At 40.9% G+C, this 19982-nt stretch overlaps 1 protein-coding gene across 1 annotated transcript; it reads left to right on the top strand.

Moving 5' to 3' along the window:
• Window positions 1-6638: 6638 nt before the first annotated feature.
• On the top strand, window positions 6639-10480 carry LOC139621967 (terminal nucleotidyltransferase 5A-like). The gene is made up of 2 exons (XM_071478973.1): window positions 6639-7775; window positions 8844-10480. Exons 1-2 carry the CDS (start codon window positions 7350-7352, stop codon window positions 9657-9659), a joined length of 1242 nt encoding a protein of 413 aa, XP_071335074.1. The 5' UTR covers window positions 6639-7349; the 3' UTR covers window positions 9660-10480.
• The last annotated feature ends 9502 nt before the right edge of the window (window positions 10481-19982 follow it).

The raw sequence follows: 19982 nt of genomic DNA, 5'->3' as shown, positions 1-19982 counted from the left end.
TCAGTCATTCGAGTCATCTGTCTCACAGACAAGGAACAGACAAAGTTGTGATCTGTTGCTGGGACAACATAATAATGCTGACAAAGATCTTAACAACAACAACAACAACAACAACAACAACAACGGCAGAAAAACTGCAGAAATTAGTAAAAATGTTGAATCATCCTCAGTAATGCCACTGGAATGACTCTCACACCGATTTCCCACAACAGATGCCATATGACAGAGCAGTGTTTTGCATGATTGATAACTAATCTGGCTGATTTTGTCACAGTTGCATGTTTTTGATTAGTGCATTTTTACCCATTCAGCTTTCAACAATAGAATCATAATGCACTGCATTAAAGGATAAAATGACCTAACTTGGCTCTTGGATGACACTGTTTACCCAACACAGCTGTACAAATACATGTGTTAGCATTTCAGTGCAGTCCACAGTGTGGGAAACTGAAAATAAGAGAGAGGGGGAATGCAAAGTGTGTGTCTCAAAAAGTACTGCAAAAGCAGCATGAAAAGAGCACCATCTAGTGATGCTTCAGCAGAGTCAGGAGGTCTCTGGTGAGTCCGGTTCAACGTGGGCTGGTTGCAGTAGTGCAGCAGATGGCACTGTAGTACCTTCATGCTGTGTGAGTGTGACCTTTGTTGAAACTATTCAGGGGTTTTCCAGTTTCTCCATGAAAGTGGAAGAATGATGTAAAGGAACATGAAAGTAAATCAAACCAAAAATAAGTTTACTTGTAATTTTATCGTCCAGACATTCCAGGAAGAGGCAGAAAACTGCTATCAGTGACATGAATATAGGATTCAGACTTTTAGGAAATAAAGTTCATTTGGTTTGGTGCAGTGGTTCCAAACCTTTTTGGCTTGAGAACCTTTCAAACAAACCACTGTCTACTTGTGACTTACCCAACACAGAATATTCATTAATAATATGCACACAAAATTAAAATAATGCATATACATACAAAAAAAAAGCACTGGGTCACAAATTACTTATGTGTAGAAAACCACCCAAGACAATGTGTTTAACCCAGTGTTTGTTTGTTTGATTGTTTTTTTTTGTTTGTTTGTTTGTTTGTTTGTTTTTTTGCATAATCCTGTTGGGTTATTTATCCAAACTAAAATATTTTAGGTTATGTTTTAGGTTTCCAAAATGATGCACAAATGACATTAAAAACAATACATATTATTCAATTTAAAACTGTTTAAAACACTCAATTATAACAGTTCACAACAATATTATATTGTACCTTAGGTAAATAACCATTGACCCACTGGTGCTGGGTAAAGTCATCTGGGTAGTCTGTTGTTATTCTGACCAAACTGGATCAACTTTGACCCAGTGGTTTTTAGTGTGTATTAAAAATAGATTCTGACACATGAAACTTCACTGAGACACAGCCTCACATTCGTAATGAAGCAGGACCCACCTTAAAGTTCTTATCATGTCACTATTGTGTTCTACAGGCACATATTTATTAATTAAATTATAACAAATCAAAAACACAATCAACCTGTAGATTTTGGGGGCCAGGACAGTTGCTGGTAATCAAGCTTCGCCAAAGACAGATTTTGTTTTTGCAACTCATTTGTTTGAATAGTTTTTGAATTGTTAAGTAATTCATGGGGGAAAAACATACTTATACAAAAGTTACATAATTCTTTGTTGCAGAAATATGTTCTTTTTTTCTGCTTTATATCCTGTTAATCTCAGGTCCCTTCAGATTTAAAGTGCCACCAACCCCGACTCACAAAAATTCATTTTTAGTCACATTTAAGGGACAGGAATGAATTTTCAGTGCAGACATGTGTGACCTCTATTTCAGTTTCATTTCAGTTACTGGACCCAGGGAGGTGTGTTTGTGCCTTTGTGCATCTGCATGTGTCTGTTTACATGAGACAGTTATCGTCACAGAATATCAATGTGGTCTTGACATCTCTGACCACAGTATCAAAGAGGAAGCTGAGTCACAGATAGAGAAATTCACTTCCTGTTTATCTTGTCACATCAGTTTGCTGTCTTCAGTCATGACAAACTAGCAAAGCGGAACAGTCTGTTAAAAAGTTAGGAAAATACTCACTTACAAAGCAAGGGGACTGTGGGAATCTCTGGGGAAGCATTGACAGACTGAACTGAGTTCTGTTCACAGGCTGTTTTAGTATAAAAAAACATCCGCTGTCATATTTAATGATAGATGACTTGTAAAAATCATTAGTTCTATGGGCTCTGCATTGTATGTACTTAAACTTTTCATGAACACTTTACATACAGTATGTATCCGTGTCTGTGAATGTGTGTGTTTTGAGCAATACATATTTGTCAACTATCGTGCACCAGTTAAATTCTAAGATTGATACTTGCAGTAAGTGTATATTTTCCTGTGACTTCTGCCTCAAGTTTTGAGAAAGGCTGTGATATAATAAACCACAGTTTTATCTTGACCTTGTTCTGCCTTCACATCACCACAATATCCTCACAGTTTATACAGTTTTAGTTATTAACATACTCAAAGCACCTTCTAGGAGCGCTGCAGCTTGGCTTACAGAGCAGGGCACGTCAGCGAATCTCATTAGAGGCTGTGGAAGAGTTTAGTGGGGGCTTACGCTACTGAGCGCACTTTTCAAGGTTGATTTGGGTCAACAAACGTCCCTTACTGAGGTCAGGGTTAAAACTGATTGGAAATACTGCTGGAGTTAGTCTTTGCCTGGATACAGTGCCAGTAGCTACATTAGCTACTATGTGCGTTACATCTACAGTACTGTATAAGTGTCAAAGGGCTGGAGTGTGCACACTAGCAGGAACAGGAAGGTTGGTAATTGCTTGCAGCTGACTCATTACAATTTCAACACTCATTGTGAGACAGCCAGCATGAACTAGTATGATTACAATTATTTCTGCAATCCTGATGAACCATTTCTGCAAATTATGATAATGAAACGCGCTTACACAAGATAGATAAGAATTGAAAGCTCCCAGCTTAAAGGACAAATACAATGCGTTCATGTTTTACAGTGCGTGATAATAGAATACACAAGAATAGTTTAGGATATAGTCATGCAAGGAACATGATAGTTAAGTGGCGAATTTAATATTTTTTTCTGTTTTCATTAAGGGGAGTAGACAGTAGATAGTGAGGGAGGAACAGGATGGAAGATACGGGGAGGACAGTTGTACTGGTTGTAGTCATACATGCAGCAGTTAGAAAATGGTGCTAGCTGGCAACCTTGTTTACAAGTTCATCCGTCCATCCATCTGTCTGCAAAATCTCCATAACACCTCGAGGGAATTGGTACAAACATTAATTTAGACTCAAGGATAAACTTGTTCGATTTTGATGGTCAAAGGTCAAAGTTCAAGGTCACAGTGACTTCACTACATATAAGAAACACCCAGGGAGAATTTCATTACATCTGGCACAAATATCTTTAAGTATCTCATTGACTCAGAGATGAACCAATTAGAATTTGGTGGTCGAAGGTCAAAGATCAAGGTCACTGTGACCTCAAAAAACATGTTTTTGGACATAACTCACAAATTACAATAATTTTTTATCCTCTTCTCTTAGAATAAAATTTGACAGTTCATGCATTTGAACTCAACTTAGTGTACACCAACCATTCCTGCCACCAATTAGGGTTCGAAATACGACAGATTTTTCTGGGTTATGGGTTTGTGGTAACAGATGGGTTGAAACTGTATGTATGTGTGGACTGCGTGTTGCCCGGGAGAAACAACAAACAGGAGAATGTTGGACGTTTACCTTGAAATACGGTAGACTCCCAGGAAAAATGTTGGCAGGTGTGACACCAACGAGCTTCACTTCACCCTCTGGTGTCATGTGGACTGTAAAAACACAAATTGGCTAACCAGCTGCTTCTCTATTTACTACTAAATCTGATAACATTAGCTTAAGTCAGCTAAGGTTAGCTAGGTTTCAGACTAGATAGCCACAGGGTGTTTGTGGTAATTGACCATTAAAATACTTGTCCCAAACACAGCTCATCTCATGCAACTAAAGATCACGTTGAATCCCCGCCCTGTTGGCAGCTTTGTACACAAAACCCAGGACATTGGAGGTTTAAAATTAGTAAAAATAAAGAAAAGCTCATTATATTTCCTTTAATTTATCATTTATGAAAGACTTATTTTACTCTCTAGTCTACAACAGTAGAAAAAGTAGGGGCTAGTAGCCTAGATGTACGAGTGTGTGCAGGAACAAAATGGTATCAAAGACGGATTTTTTCTTACTAATGAAAATCCAAAGAATAAAAATAGTAGAGGGTTTTAAGGGAGTGAGGTGGGAAAGGGAAGGAGGAAGAGCATGGAGGCACATTCGGCTAACGGGCTCACTGTAATCTCTTAATGAACTTTCATGTGTGGGAATGTTGGAAAAAGGGGACGGAAAAGAGGATGAGCAAAAAAAAAGGAAGAGTGGCAAAGGATAGAGGGAGGGAATACAGGATTAATAGTGAAAGATGGAGAGTGAAGGCGGGGAAAGAGATACTTTGGATGTGAGCAGGAAGCAGGAGGCCCAAAGCACATGTTGCCCGTGTCTATGTCTGACTTTTTGAATGAAGCTTTCTGCTTCATTTGCAGTTTGTGAGTAGTTGCACAAAATAAACCAAAGTGTGAGCTGCATACATATTAATGCAGATATACAGATACAGATATAATACATGCATGTGGAGATGCATGCATACAGACACAAATTTGTTTCCATATGTTGCCACTGGTTTGACAGCCTGGCAAAGGGGTCTGGCGGAAATCCCCTCGCCAATCCTCTGATGTCGTCAGACACTGGAAACCAAGCCGGTGTCATCCACTTGACAAGTCAGAGGTCAGGTAAGTAGCTGCTTCATGGTAAGTATCCACGGCTGTAAGCCTGACATTGAGCCAGTTGGTGAATGGGGAAAGTGAAGAGTAAGACTGACCTGCTGTCTTTGTGTGAACCTACAGAGCTGCACTGTCTGCAGTCTGTAACTCAGCTCTAAGAAAGTTAAAGTCTGAATTGCTCTGAAATGTACTGTCATTTTAAATTTTCTGACTTCTGTTTAGTTACATCGGTCACTCTTTACCCAAACACAGGCAGATAAGAAGCAATAACAAGAAGTGAAAATAGCTCCCACACACTTCAAATGAATCCCAGTTATAGTAAAATTAGTGACCGTAAAGTTGACCTAAATGCTTCATGTTATAATGTGAAATGATGCAGTACGTTTATGGGAATGCATGTGATATCTGAGTCTTTATGGCTCAAAGGCTTAACAGATAAGGTGTTATCAGCTGCAGAACTTATTCACAGAGGCATCCAGATATCTTGAAACTATAAATATCGAGGGTTTTTTTTTTTTTTTTGCAAAAATAGCCCTTCATTCCTGGTTTTTCTGCAACTCAGTTATTCCACCAGATTGTTCAAATATTTATAAGACATTTGTTTGACACTTCTGGTTTTGTGTTACATTTCTTAAAAACTTTGCTTGTCACACACATTATTTTTTCCCGTCTGTTCTCAATGTGTTGTGATCTGAGCATGCACAAAGCAGTTTATCGATACCTTAAAATGGCAGCTGCCTTAAAGTATCTACAGAGTTGTGAGTGTGCATGCACAAGTCCCTCTGCACATCCCTGTGTGTGTGTGTCTGTCTGTGTGAACGTGTGTCTCACTGCACGTACGGGGTAATCTGTGGTAAGCTGGTTTATGGGCTCGTCTGCAGTGACGCAGATATATACGCCAAGCTCTGCTCTTATAGATTCGCAGTGACAACTAGCCTGCAGAGACTCTATGGCCTCTACCCTACTTACTGACAGACTGACAGCTTACTGAACATCTTACATATCTGAGACGAAATCTTTTCAAATGGATGATCAAGCGTATTCTACATGAGATATACTCTGCAGGTTAGATACTTGCAAAAGTTTCCTGCAATTTTGTTGAAAGTTTGCAAACTAACCCAGATTGAAAAATTGTTGCAAATGGCTGCAGGGCCAAATGATGAAACAAACCCACCCCTAGAGGGCGTGTGTGCATTCCCCACCCCCACCTGTGAATAATGAGACTCCTGGGAAACTGTAATGCAAGAGCGAAATGATTTACATTTGTTAAATTTGTGATGATGTTATTCGAGGTGAATTGCAATCGATTTGCTGCTCAGTGTTTATGATTTCAATGAGACAGACATTGTGTATTAATCAAATTATTCCTACGTGATTGTCTGACCAGGTAAATGCACTCTTCTTCATTTGAAAATATTGAGAACTATTGGACATGTATTAAATAAGCTGCACACCTTCCTGAGTGAGTTTATCTGCACTGCAGTGATATTGGAGTTGTTTAGCTCGTCTATTGATAATGCATGATGCAGGAAGAGTGGAGGGCGGCTGCATCCGTTGACATGTGTTGACATAAGTGGGCATTTCGGGAGAAGGAGTGCAAAAGAAGTCGAATCTGAGCGAGGAAGGTTTTTGGTTAAGGGTCAGCGTCCAACCGGACTCTTTCTCTTCCTTTGTAACGCCCACTCTCCAGACCCGCCTCAATCTCCGGGGTTGCAGCCACTCAAAGTAGCTCCAGCATAGGAAGTGGTGGCAGCTATTAGTAAGTGTGGGTTGTCAATCAAACCGACCCGCCCCAACGCTCGTCAGACTGGAAACGCACCGTTCACAACTTCTCCAGCAGCTGTGCAGTGGGACCTCTGTGGCATCACGCAGTATCAACGAGCGTCAAACGGCCAAAATGTAATGGATAAGCAGCCATACACCACTTTCTGAAAGTAGGTGTGGAGTTGAGAAGTGTGACAGTCTTAAAACGGTGCGTTAAGTTGTTGTTGCGCAGCAGGGAAGAGCTAAATTCTGTGCGTAAAGGTGAGCCAAAGAAGACAGAAGTAAAGAAAAAAAAACAAAAAAAAAAAACAAATCTGCGGTGGATCAAACGTTTTTCCGGGAGCGATGGATGCGTCGATAAGTCTTTCGGACATACTGAAAAGCTGACGCTGTGAGGAACAGTCGCTTCGACCGCAACAGTTGGTGTCTTCTTCCCAGAGTTTGGCGACAGAGCCGGAGAGGAGCGCGCAGCGGGGCAGCAGATGCCGGACAGTGACTAAGCCTCGCGCCTGGAAAGCTCATGAATTGAATTTGTCTGGAGTGCAGACTTTATGTAAGAAGTAGGGCAAGCATTACACCGCCCAACTAGTTCTTTCCGCCATGCGTAGAGATGCCCAGTCGTTCGGCATCTTGATGTTATGATAGAGTTCAGTTCCAGCGGGTCAGTTTTTACAGGAGGTTGCAGCTAGCTGATGCCACTGCTCCAACAGGAGTTGGTGGAAAGTTTTGTCGTGTACTACCTCTGATCAACATGGACGAGACTGTTGAGTCAGCTGCGGCCGACAGCTGCTCGGACGAGGAGAGCATCAACCTCAGCGTGCTCAACTGGGAGCAAGTGCAGCGGCTGGACACCATCCTCACCGGCTCCATCCCCATCCACGGCCGGTGGAGCTTCCCTACTCTGGAGATGAAGCCAAGAGATATCGTCAAGGTGGTCCGGAGCCGCATGGAGGAGAAGCGGATACATGTCCGGGAGGTGCGCCTGAACGGCTCCGCGGCCAGCTACGTCCTGCATGAGGACAGCGGTCTGGGATGGAAGGACCTCGACTTAATATTCTGCGCCGAGCTGAAAGGAGAGATGGAGTTTCAGATAGTGAAAGATATAGTTCTGGACTCTCTTCTAGACTTCCTGCCCGAGGGCGTGAACAAAGAAAAGATCACACCAGTGACCTTAAAGGTAGTGTATGAAGTTGTAACTCATACAGAATATTCATCTCATTCTTTTCACTGCGGAATTGACATTTTGCCTCAAACTTTTCAGGCTTTCAAACCTCCCAGGAAAGACTTAATTGTTGCAGAGCCTTCTTTTCTCTCCCTCCCTCTTACTTTCCTCTACACTCACTGTAATTACAAACCTCACACAGCTGAAGTTATTTGCATTTCCCAGTCAACGCATGTGTCCTCTGTTTGCAAATGTTTTTAAACTAAATTTAACAAAATCTTACAAAACCTAAAATCGAGCTCTGCCATGAATACATCCAACCAGCACAGAGATATAAGCCTTCAAATAGTAAAAAGGTTGGTTTCCAATTCAAAGAGGATTCTGTCTAATCCAATTGGAGTCAGATCCACATTAATCAGTCGGCCCTCAGTTACCTGGATACCAAGGACTACCCAGGCTACTAATGGCCCACCAACAGATGTGATCAGCAAAACACGATAACTAACAGACCAAACCCAGATTTTTATCTGCTGCAAATTGCATTAACGTCCGGCTGTTGGAGTCTGCTCAAACTAAGACTGGTTTTTAATATTTTTTTTATCAAGACAATCTCTGTGAGAACCACAGTGCAATCTTTAGCGAACCTAATTATGAAACCAAACAACTGTGTGATGAGCAGGTCTACTATCAGTTTTAGAGAAATAAGACATAAGCCTTTGATGCAGTGCTGCTGGAGGTAACACTGTATTACAGGTGTGAGAGAGGAAGGAAAAGACACAGAGGAGGAATTGGTTAACAGACGAGTGGGCCTCAAGAATCAAAATAATTCTGGGCCAGTTAAGCCTATTATTTACTTTTATTCTGCTGCAGTGCTTTTTGAGTATTTCACAAGTGACAGATGGAGGATAGAGAACACATGACCAAAACTAGATTTATTTTCTGTATGTATAATGGATAACAGGCCTGTCTGCTCCCTCTGTTCCAACCCTGTCTTCACTTTTTTCACTCACATTGACTTATACCCAGCAAAAATCTGAGATGCATTTGGTGATGACACCTAATTCTTCATTTATGTGTTTTTAGGAAGCCTATGTGCAAAAGATGGTGAAGGTGTGTAATGACTCCGACCGCTGGAGTCTCATCTCCCTCTCCAACAATCGTGGCAAAAATGTGGAGCTTAAGTTTGTGGACTCTCTTCGACGGCAGTTTGAGTTCAGCGTGGACTCCTTCCAGATCCGGCTGGACTCACTTCTCCTCTTCTATGAGTGCTCAGAGCATCCAATGGCTGCCACTTTCCACCCAACGATCCTCGGGGAGAGCGTCTATGGCGACTTCCCCACCGCCCTCGACCACCTGCGCAAGCGCCTCATCTGCACGCGGAGTCCCGAGGAGATCCGAGGAGGGGGCTTGCTGAAGTACTGCCACCTCCTGGTGCGGGGTTTCCATGCAGCTTCAGATGTTGAGATGAAACTACTGCAGCGCTACATGTGCTCACGGTTCTTCATAGACTTTCCTGATGTGAGTGAGCAGAGGAGGAAGCTGGAGTCCTACCTGCAGAACCACTTTGTAGACCTAGAGGACAGGAAGTATGAGTATCTGGCCACGCTGTACGACGTGGTGCAGGAGAGCACCGTGTGCCTGATGGGCCACGAGAGGCGTCAGACGCTCAACCTCATCTCGTCGCTGGCGCTGCGGGTCCTGGCTGAGCAGAACGCCATTCCCAACGCTGCCAACGTAACCTGCTTCTACCAGCCGGCCCCTTATGTCTCTGATGGCAACTTCAGCAACTATTACATAGCGCAGATTCAGCCGGTCTACCCCTGTCCTCCCTCACCTCCTCAGCAGTACCTTACTCCTCCGCAGCATCCCATGTATGCCACCTGGTTGCCCTGTAACTAAAGCTTGTGTACATTCATGCACTTTTGTGTAACTGGTGGAACACATGCCCACTTACAAGGGATGAATGATGATCTTTGTATCTCTTAAGTCAGATGGGAAATTTAGGGAAATGAGGAAATACAGGAGACAAAATCAGACAAAGAGCGCAGACAAAAGAAGAGAATGAAGGAAGGAAGGGAAATGAGGACAAAGAACTTGGATCAAGGCAGTGGGCCAGAGAAAGGCTTTTCCCCAGTGTAGGGTGCCACAGCATGGAGGAGCTGAGCACACAGGGAGAGATGCCAATGAAAGAGGCTGACCCATCAGTTTTATGGTTCTTTCATCAGGGCTAAGATCGATTTGGTAAAGCAAACCACAAGTTGAGCTCAGCCTCGGAGTCATCAACAGCCTGGATATGATGATATTTTCCTCCTGTGTTGTGAGCTACGGCTCACAAGAACTCAAATTTCAGATGATGAACATGTACAGTATATTATCCACATCCGCTTCACATTACAAACCAAAACAGACTCTCAGATACAGCACAGCCATGGAGAGGAACAGAGGACACATCACGCAATGAAGATATTGATTCATGGTCCAACAGCGGCAACCCTCCAACCTTTTACATGTGCTGTTGTGCATGTGTGGAGTCAGCAAGTGTGTGTGTGTGTGTGTGTGTGTGTGTGTGTGTGTGTGTGTGTGTGTGTGTGTGTGTGTGCGCATGTGTGTGTGTGTTCGTCACAGACAATGCAAAAAGAGGAACTGGATACTGTTTACAAATCCAAAGATCTACTTTGATACTCAAGTTTATCTGAACTCTGAAAAAAAAAGAAACAAAACAATGCATGCTTTATTTCTGTACAGGAATAATTTTCTTTAAGTGCCTAGATAAAGCCTAAAGGGAAGAGATATTTTGTGATTCTTTATCATAGGAAGCTGTTGAGTTGTGTCATTGACATTTTCAAGGTGATGATGAATGTACCGAGGATCAGAGAGTTTACCCACGCTGAGTGAAGTCTCTTACACCGAGGGAACCGTAGCACCAATCTTTGATAATGTTTAGTTGGAGACTCTGCTCTTATCTGCAGTCCTGCTGGACAAATGCACATCCTGATTACCAAAGAGGAAGTAACAACATAATCTCATAATCTGCTGAAAGAGAAACCTTTTTCCAAAGACTATTTCAAAATGCTGTTTCCTCACATTCAATTTTTTTGTTAAAGTATATCAGATGGCATACAAGTTGAAATGTTCTATTAGTCTTTGGTACACACAAACAAAAATGCAAATTAATAAACCAATGAAATATACAACTCGAGCTTCCTTAAAGGTGCCCTGTGGAGTTTTCTTGTAAACAAACAAAAGTTGTGTTTAGAGTCAGTGTTACTCATGAAAACACACAGTGTGTATCCATGAGGTCTACCAAAACTGCTGACTGCACCCTGTCCTCATAAAACATTTATGTTTTCGAACACTTTAAATCACGCATTGTTTACATCTGTGTTCACGCTCTTCGTTACTGCCTTTTTGGTACGCGTCTTTGTGTGTTACCAGCTGTCAGTCAGTAGAACACCGTGACACTGATGCTGGGATACAACTGCCTGCATGTTTGCATGTGTGCATGTGCGTCCATGTATGCATGCAAACAAAACAGGGACCCACTTATAAAAACATTGCTTCATAGCGCCACCAGTGGTCATAAACTCTACAGGGTACCTTTAAGTTTCAAATGTACAGCATATTAAACAGAAAGTAAATCAGATATGCAATGTGTTTGGAATGCATTCTGAAACATTTTTCAAAAATTACACCGGAAAGTTTTAATAAAATTAAGATATTTAAAACTGTTAATTATAATATTTTATATAAAATTATCCTTTTTTTGACATATTTTGTGTACAAAGGCATTTTGACATACTGTATGTACTGTTGTGTTCCATGGGTAAAAAAAAAAAAAAAATAGAGAAGGTTCAGGATATGCATCCCCTGTGCTGGTGTCTGCAAATATCTGCAGACCTCATGCTGATACAACAAGCTGTGTGTTTGTCAGAGGGGTGGAGGTTGGACTGTGTATGCAGCAATGTACAAGCATACAACTGGCAGAGTCACAGGCCCGGCAGATACTTCATGCATGGAGCCAGAAAAGCTTCAGAGATGATGTAAGGTCAATGAACATTGGCTAATGTACAATCTTTCATCCTCACTTTCCAAAAAAAACAAAAACAAAGAGTCAAAGCTGGAGATGTATGGAAATTTGGCTGCATTTAGCACAGAAAAATTACCACACAATGAGGAAAGAATGTTAAAAAAAAAACTGTAGAGTGCAGATAAAGACAATCACATGGATATTTGAATAGCAATAAGGCAAACTGGCAAAGAGCTATGATTTTTTGAGGTGATCATGAAAATAACAGGTGTAAATTTTCAGCTTTACAAGTGCAACAGACTCAGTATATTCTCTCAAACATGTCAGAGCTCCTATTTTTCTATCAATCTCTATTTTTGTACAGTATGTGTTCCGCTGGTGTAGCAGGCAGATTCAGAGCTGTGTCTTTGAGTCTAAGAGTTTTTTTTTTTGTTTGTTTTTGGTTTTTTTTTTTGTGGTGTATGCAAATTTGTGTTTTGTTTTGGCCGATGTGCAGCAGTGCAGGTGGACACAGTGGTTACATCGAGGTGTAGACTTAACTTATGTTCACCTAATCTGTGCTCTGAGTTGTTTCATATGGATTTCTGTTGCTCCAAAGAGATTGTTTCACTGTTCTATGTGTTTTTAACTGCCATCCTGTGTGGACATGAAAGTAATGATCTGATAATTGTGTTCAAGTTCATTGACTTGATAATTAAAAACAAAAAAAGACTATCAGACAAGAGTTTTTCACTTCAGTTTTTTTATTTTTTTTTTTCATCACTTCTGTCACACTCACTACCAGCCACAATAACAACCTACATGTTGCTTCGTAGACGCTTCACCTCACTAAGTTACAACAGTTTAGCTTAGGTGAACAGCTCTGGCATTTAGATCTGGTGCCCAGACTTTGACAGACAGAGGAAGAGTCTTCATCAGGTCAATGTCCTAAGGTACCCACATGATCCCAGCGGGCATGATTGTTGCTGCCAGCAAGTGACAGCTGAACGTGACGGATTTCCCCTCCAAGAGACGTCACCGACGGGCATCAGCAACTGGCGGCGACCGTCATCGTGTTATTTGCCAGACCTCATTAGCCTGGTGTGCACTTGCAACAGCAGGTAGATCATGAATATGCACAGACCTTACTACCAGCAGAGCCTTGGTCTCCAGGGACACATGGTAACTGACTGAGCAGACTGGCTCCAGGTCTGCATCACTCTAATGCCCGTAGGCCTCAGCCTCCAGATGTCACTTTCCCTGCTGACACTGAGAATAAATATTTTACTTAGTCTCCCTCTCTCATGATCTTTTTCCTCTTTTTTTACTCTCTGCTGTCAGTCCCTTTGTCACCCTATCTTTTCCTCTCCTCTTTATCTTTTTTTTCAACCTTGTTTCTTTGTCCAAACAATATTTCTTTAATAAGCTTTGATCTGTGCAGCTCTCTTGTTACTTGTATCTGATTAGTCTGTTTACTGACTGTGTCACAGTCATTACACCGATCTTGACCCTCTGTTTTTTTTTTTTTTTTATCCTCATTCATTTCCTTTCATCTTTGCCTGTACTGGCGTCTTGACGAATTTAAGCAGAGAGAGAGATGAGCTACGGAGAGGAGAACAGGGCCAATGTTATCCCCTGTTAAGAGGGAGAGAGTGGACACTAAATATAGCCCCCCCTCTCAGCCACTGTAAGGACATTAACCCATCTGCAGAAAGCTGATTAGCCTCCCTCCATAAGCATGTGCTCAGTTCTCTGGTGTGGTTACTGTGGAGAGATTTACCAGCTATTGTACTGTAACATATACCTCCCCCATCTCCCTTTTCAGGTCACTCTCGTTGGAAAGGACAAAAAAATCAGTTCACTTCCTTATCAAGGGCTTAAAGGGAACTGAGAACAAGGGATTGAGGCGTTTAGTGTGTTGCACAACAAGGAAAAGAGCTAACCCAATAACTCAGGCCGCTTAGGAGGTGTGTTACTATGGTGCTTTAAAGTACTGTAGCGTCTGAACAGGTAGGCTGAGCAGTGTGTCCCAATGTGCCTGAAAACACAAGCTTATTCATGTAATACTGTAAGACACGGTATGTCCATTCAATTTCAGTTCAAGCTACATTCACAAGTGATGGAGCACAAATTGAAGGAAATAGTATTTGCTTCCTTGCTGAGAGTTAGATGAGAAGATTGATATCACTCTCATGTCTGTGCGCTTTACACCAAGCTGCAGCCTGCTTCCCATTAGCCTAGCTTTGCATAAACACTGGAAGAAGGAGGGAACACCTAGCCTGGTCTTGTCTGCTCTGTCAAGAAATCCCTTATTTACATGTTTTTTGTTTGTGAGCTCAAGAGGTGCTGGTTGGCTTTTGGTTTTGTTACCTTTGGACACAGGGCCAGCTGTTTCCCCCGTAGCTTAGCTTATGCTAAGCTAAGCTAATTGTTGGCTAACTGCCACATATTTACCATGTGGATATAAGAGTGGTATCAATCACCTAACACTCGGCAAGAAAGCTAAAGTAAATTTCACATAATGTAAATATTGTTTTAAGAACTTGGTAAGCAACATCATGTATCGTTATTAATTCAGAACTGAGACTGTATGTGTCAGGCGTAGGCCGTAAAACAAGGTTAATCCCACATCTGTTTAAAAACTCAAAGTTATGGACTGCCTTCAAAGATGACACTTAAGTTTAGCAAAATACCACAGTTACGACTTTTAAAAAAAAGCCATCAAAGAAATATGGAGAAAAAAAGATTCCGTTCTGATTTATCTGTTCAAAGAAGTGCTGACAGATTTATTTACTGCAGATTTGGTTATTTCTTACAGTCCAGAAGGCTATTATATCTATAGCCACGTTGTTTTGTTTTAGCTTTTCACACACTGGTTTACATTGGAGAGAGACAGATAGACACCATGATAAATCAACAATGTGCTGATGTTTCTGTAGATGCACACTATTTGAAATAATTTAAGGGTTTTATATTTTATTTTTTATATTTAAAGTTAGAATGTAAAATAAAAATAAGTGCCAAGAGGATATGGTTTTCTAAATGAAACAAATCAAATCTGGAATAGCCACCATGAAGAAGCCTGTCCAAAATCTGACACAAAATAGATGGTCAAGAAATTGCGTTGTGAAAAACAAGCAGGCTAAAGTGGGCTATGAAGGAAGCTCCATCGAATTCAAGACAGTTTATTCAAATTATTTACACACATTATTAGTTTTTAGTTTAAAAAGAACCATATAATGAAATGAATTAGTTAATTATTGCAACATTCTTTCTGTGTGAGGTACTTTTATCATCTAGTGTTTTAATGAACAAAAGTTTTTCCTTTCTCACTGTTATGTACTCAGGCTCATGCGTGGGTATTTTCACAAGCCAAGGTCGGATGGAGTCACATCACTGTTGCCATCTTTAATTGATTTGGGCTTCACTACAACAGGAAATGAATAGCACCAAAAGGTCATTTAGCAGCTTGTAAAACAATGGAATTATGGGTGTGGCACTAACAAGAGGTTTTAATTTGTGTCAAAGTTCATGAAGATTTAATTTAGTTTAACTCTCATTTTGAAGCAGCAGGTAACTCAGGCCTTAAAAGACACAAGCACAGACAATAATACAAAAATATGATAGAATAACAGCATGCTTGTTATAATTATACAAAGTCAAAACACCAGAAAGTTATTACACATAAAAGAAATGTGTTTTTTGGATCCCAGAGTGACATAGGAAATGTTTTACACTTCCTGATTATCAGTTAGAACTGATCCAATGTGAAGATGTGTATCTAAATGATAAATGGTCTGCATTTATATAGTGCAGTCCTAGTCTTAGAGCGCTTTACAATACATGCCACGTTCACTTATTCACACACACACATACATACATCCCACTCATACACTGATGGAACAGTCATCTGGGGCAATTTGGGGTTTAGGATCTTGTCAAATGACACTTTGACAGACACACACATACAGACACATACACACATAAACACACACACACACACACACACACACACACACACACACACTAAAGTCCAGTGGGGTTATGTTGGAGATGAACCAGTTGGCGCAGCAGCAGGGCCAAGAGTCCATCCAGCTCAGCCCAGCCAGGGTCAGAGGTCACAGAGTAAATCAAACAACAGCAGGACAAGACTGTGAGAAACAGCGATGTGTGTGTCTGTGTGTGTGAAAGAGAGCAAAAGAGATAAAGCGAGATGGAGAAAAAAAATGTGTGTGGGCATGCATGTCCACATTTGTGTATTTGTGCTGTTTGTGTATTTGTGTTAGAGGAAAACTTGAGTGAGTGTCTAGTTTTCAGTGTGAGACATCTGCAGACCATGTTGCTTTTAGAGATTATGAATAGCAGCCATAAGCAAAACTCAATCCTCTTGATTATTAGGCAACACAATAATAATAATTCATACTTGTAGAACAAACCAATCACAGAGAGAGTTTTGTGTGACATCAGATGCCAAACAACTGGCTGGCTGGAGCAATAAATCAGATTCATCCCTAATCTTAAGTGTTTATGCCTGGTAGAGTAAATAGTTTGGCCAGCTGGACCTGGGCCGGTGCTGGAAGACAGACTGATTGTTGCAGTGTAAAACCAGCCACTAACAGAAAGGGAGAGACTGAGTGGTAATTTGACACATAGCTGTGAAAATGATCGGCTTGTTTTCTCAATAGGAACAGGAGTCACCCTGGTACAAATCCATAAATAGATCTGCAGAGTCTCTCACATGTCTGCATGTTTGTGTGCACGCATGTAGCTGCAAAAAAAAAGTTATTCATTTGTTTCAGTTTAATACTGTTAGTTAGTGGCTCCGTGTAGCCCAGTTTGGGACTGTCTCATCCACTGCGTGGGAGACAACGCTGGAAGTTCCCATAAAAAAGCTCTGGGAAACGGCTGTGTTCTTCTCTTTAACTGAGGTGGTGCAGTTAACCAGACATACGTTTGCCAAAACAACCAGTTGGTCCTGATATAAATCTCACCTTTGTCTGACTTGTCAAAATTTGTTTTTAAATGGGGTAGGCTCTTGAGACTAGAGTGAGGCTCTGGCCATGTATTTCTCTCTGAACCAAACCTGTATCCGAGAGTAGTAACAGTGCTGACATGAAACCGTCAGGCATTCTGTTTTGAGTTTGTGTTACCCCATCACACAGTTTTTGTTACCATGGTCAAGGCTTGGCTGTTTAACCTTATTACAAATTAGTGGGCAACTTGGAAATGACCATCAAACATCAACACAAACATCATTCACCAAATTTTTGTCCGAACTCAGCCTGACCCGTCAGCCCCTGTCGGGTCCCATCAGGTCCCATCGGGTCCCATCGGGTCCCATTGGATCCTATCAGCTTTGGTCCCCCTGCGCCATGGGGTCTCTCCTATTGTGAAGTGTAGCCACAGTGTCAACTAGATTTGGAAACTTCTGGTTTCTGCAATGATGCGGTTTCAGAGGAGAGGGTTATCAGCCCTCAGCCCAACCCTCTACCTGATGGACCAGGGGCTCACACTTTGTCTGGTTGCTTCCCTTTGACCTGTTCAGCATGGGTGTCCCTAGCAGGAGCACAAGACTCAAACCGAAAAAGTTCTAGGAGTCACGAAAATTCGCAAACTGCTACACCACGAGAGATTTAGTAATAATGCAGTTCTTAGTAATTATTTATGAATGCTTACGGCTTTCTCACTTTCTAGTAAGACATATATATTTTTAGTAGCTGAGTTATTAACCATTATAAAAACCATTTGTTACAGTTTATACACTCTTAATGAGGGGTACCTCACCAGAAAGAGGTACCAGTTTTCAAATCAGACTATACTTGACTGCTGTAGCCTCAGAGTTTTCTATTTTAGCACATCTACGTTGTTACAGTTCTCCTCTTTACAACAAGCTATGAGAGGCTCCTCTGCCTTCTCCTGCAAAATAACATCTGGTACACTGCTCTCTAACACGCACACGCACCAACCCACATAATCCCACTAAATTAGCACTTAGCTAGCACAAAGAGCGAGATGAGAGGAAAAGACAGAGCATTATGGAAGTAGATGAGGCAAACCCTTAAATTGTCAGATTGTGTGTTAAAGCATTCGATGTATTATCATTTGAGTGCATGATGACTTTGAAAACATTATGGCTACAAAATACACAAAACGAGCTGCTTAAAGTGCAAAAGTCAGCAATAATACCCCTTTAACATATGGATGCCAAGCCAATCAGGATTCAAATCATCGCAATTATCATCATCATTAACATAAATGAGATAAAAACAAACATTTTTGGTGTTATCAGTCGGTGCAGTCAGTGCTTATCATGCCATATCATTTGTCTTGGCACCAGACTCTGGTCATTAAAACATCACTTTGGAAAATAATGCTTTCTTTGGAGTAGTACACTGACTGCAATACAGCCAGGTTTCATAGTGCGTGTGTGTGTGTGTGTGCCCTTATGTTTTTAAAGTTATGAAAAACAAATGTGTGAGCAATCATAGAAAATCAAGGAAACATTACATTTAGCTGATCTTTACTTTTTTTTAAACTGTTAAAACTTAGATTTGCATTTAAAGGCAGGATCAGAGTTAGTTTTTATGGTTAAAAGTGTTGTGGAGTTAGGAAGTAAGCGTAGCCTAACATAATGATTCAAAGATGTGTGCTTTTGTGTGTATGTGGACATGTGCACACATCTACCGGTTTCTGTTGACAGCACCCGAGAAGGTACTGAAAAGCCATGATGGATTTGCCCCAGATGGTGTGGCAGCAGAAATAAAGAGCAAGCCAGAGAAAATATCTCGGTTGTTTTCTAACAACAGTTACCTGTGTGTGATCTGTGTGTGTTTGTGTGTATGTGTGTATGTGCTGTGTGGGGATTAGTTGTAACTCTGTTAGACTGAGGAGGACATGTTAATCCATGTCCAACACATAAGTATGTAAAAACTTTTTCCTAGTTTTACACATTTGCTGATTTTAAATGTCAAATTGTGTGCTGTACTAAAGATCAAAAAATGAAAACGGAGAATTTCTTTAGATTATTTATGAAACTTCATTTTAATAGAACTTTATTAGGTATAAAATGTCTCCGAAATACTACAATAATAGGTTCAGCATTTTATCACATATGCACATTATCTATAAGTAAGTACAGTGTCAAACACTGACTTGCACCTCTCTGCTTCAATGAAATAATGGTCATCTGTAATTGGCATTTAGTCTCAGGACTGATACCCACTGAAGGGTTCATTTGGAGCTAAATTTAAAACACCAAGGTGCTAATTTGTATGATTTTCTGTTTGTGTGTCTCTTTCTCACTGTTCTGGTGTGTGTGTGTGTGTGTGTGTAAACCTCTGTAAATGTGTGTTTATGCCTGTGCATGTAGGGTGTAGAAATGCCAGTTGTGCACTCATCCTGGTAAATGTATTATTGCTTCCCTCTCGTCTCCATCCCAGCCTCCTGCTAACATGCCTGTTCTTACCTGAGCTGTAATGATAGTCATTATCACATTGTAATAGCAAACACACCTGCCAGCTTGCTGCTCGTGCCAAAAACACACCTGTATGTGGCTAAGTATAGCTCTGCCACTATATAGGGAAACGGAAAGTTATAACTGGCCTCAAGAAATGACTGTGTATTCTGCATGTGGGGATGTTTAGTATTCAGTTTTATAGCATCGTATATCATCAGATCTATCGCTTTGTACAACATTGATAATTTATGTGTTAGCACTTCCTGAAGGCTCTGTGACATTGGTGATGTTTGTCCCTCTTTGAAGAGAACAAATTATGAAAGGAGAACAAATGTTTTAGTGGCTGTATTCTGGACCTTTATATAATTAATCACAGAAATGGTCTTAGTCAAAACAGCTTGTCTCCAAACAGCAACTGGGGCAAATGTTTAGAGGAGTTATGCATTATTAGTGCCGCTGGTCAGAAAAACACAGGCAGACTGTGCTAAGTCTGCAGACTCTGGGTCTGTTGGTTCCAGTTTCACAGCAATGTTCCCAGCTCATCAAAGGCAAAACAAACTTATCCACAGTTTCACACAGCTGCTCATTTTTCATGAAATTCAGCTGCTGCAGCAAAATGACATATTCATAATACAAACAGAAAGAAAATCCAGACACATAAAAAAAAGGATTTGTAATTAACCGATGGAACTCTTAAAACCTGTTAAAATGTGTTTTGCAAAGGCTTAATTTTCATGCAAAAAATACAGAAATTATGTGA

The sequence above is a fragment of the Trachinotus anak genome, unplaced genomic scaffold (genome assembly GCF_046630095.1).
Source record: "Trachinotus anak isolate AG129_WGS33_773 ecotype Australia unplaced genomic scaffold, CSIRO_AGI_Tana_v1 ptg000005l, whole genome shotgun sequence".
NCBI lineage: Eukaryota > Metazoa > Chordata > Actinopteri > Carangiformes > Carangidae > Trachinotus > Trachinotus anak.
This window is presented reverse-complemented; position numbering and strand designations above follow the sequence as displayed.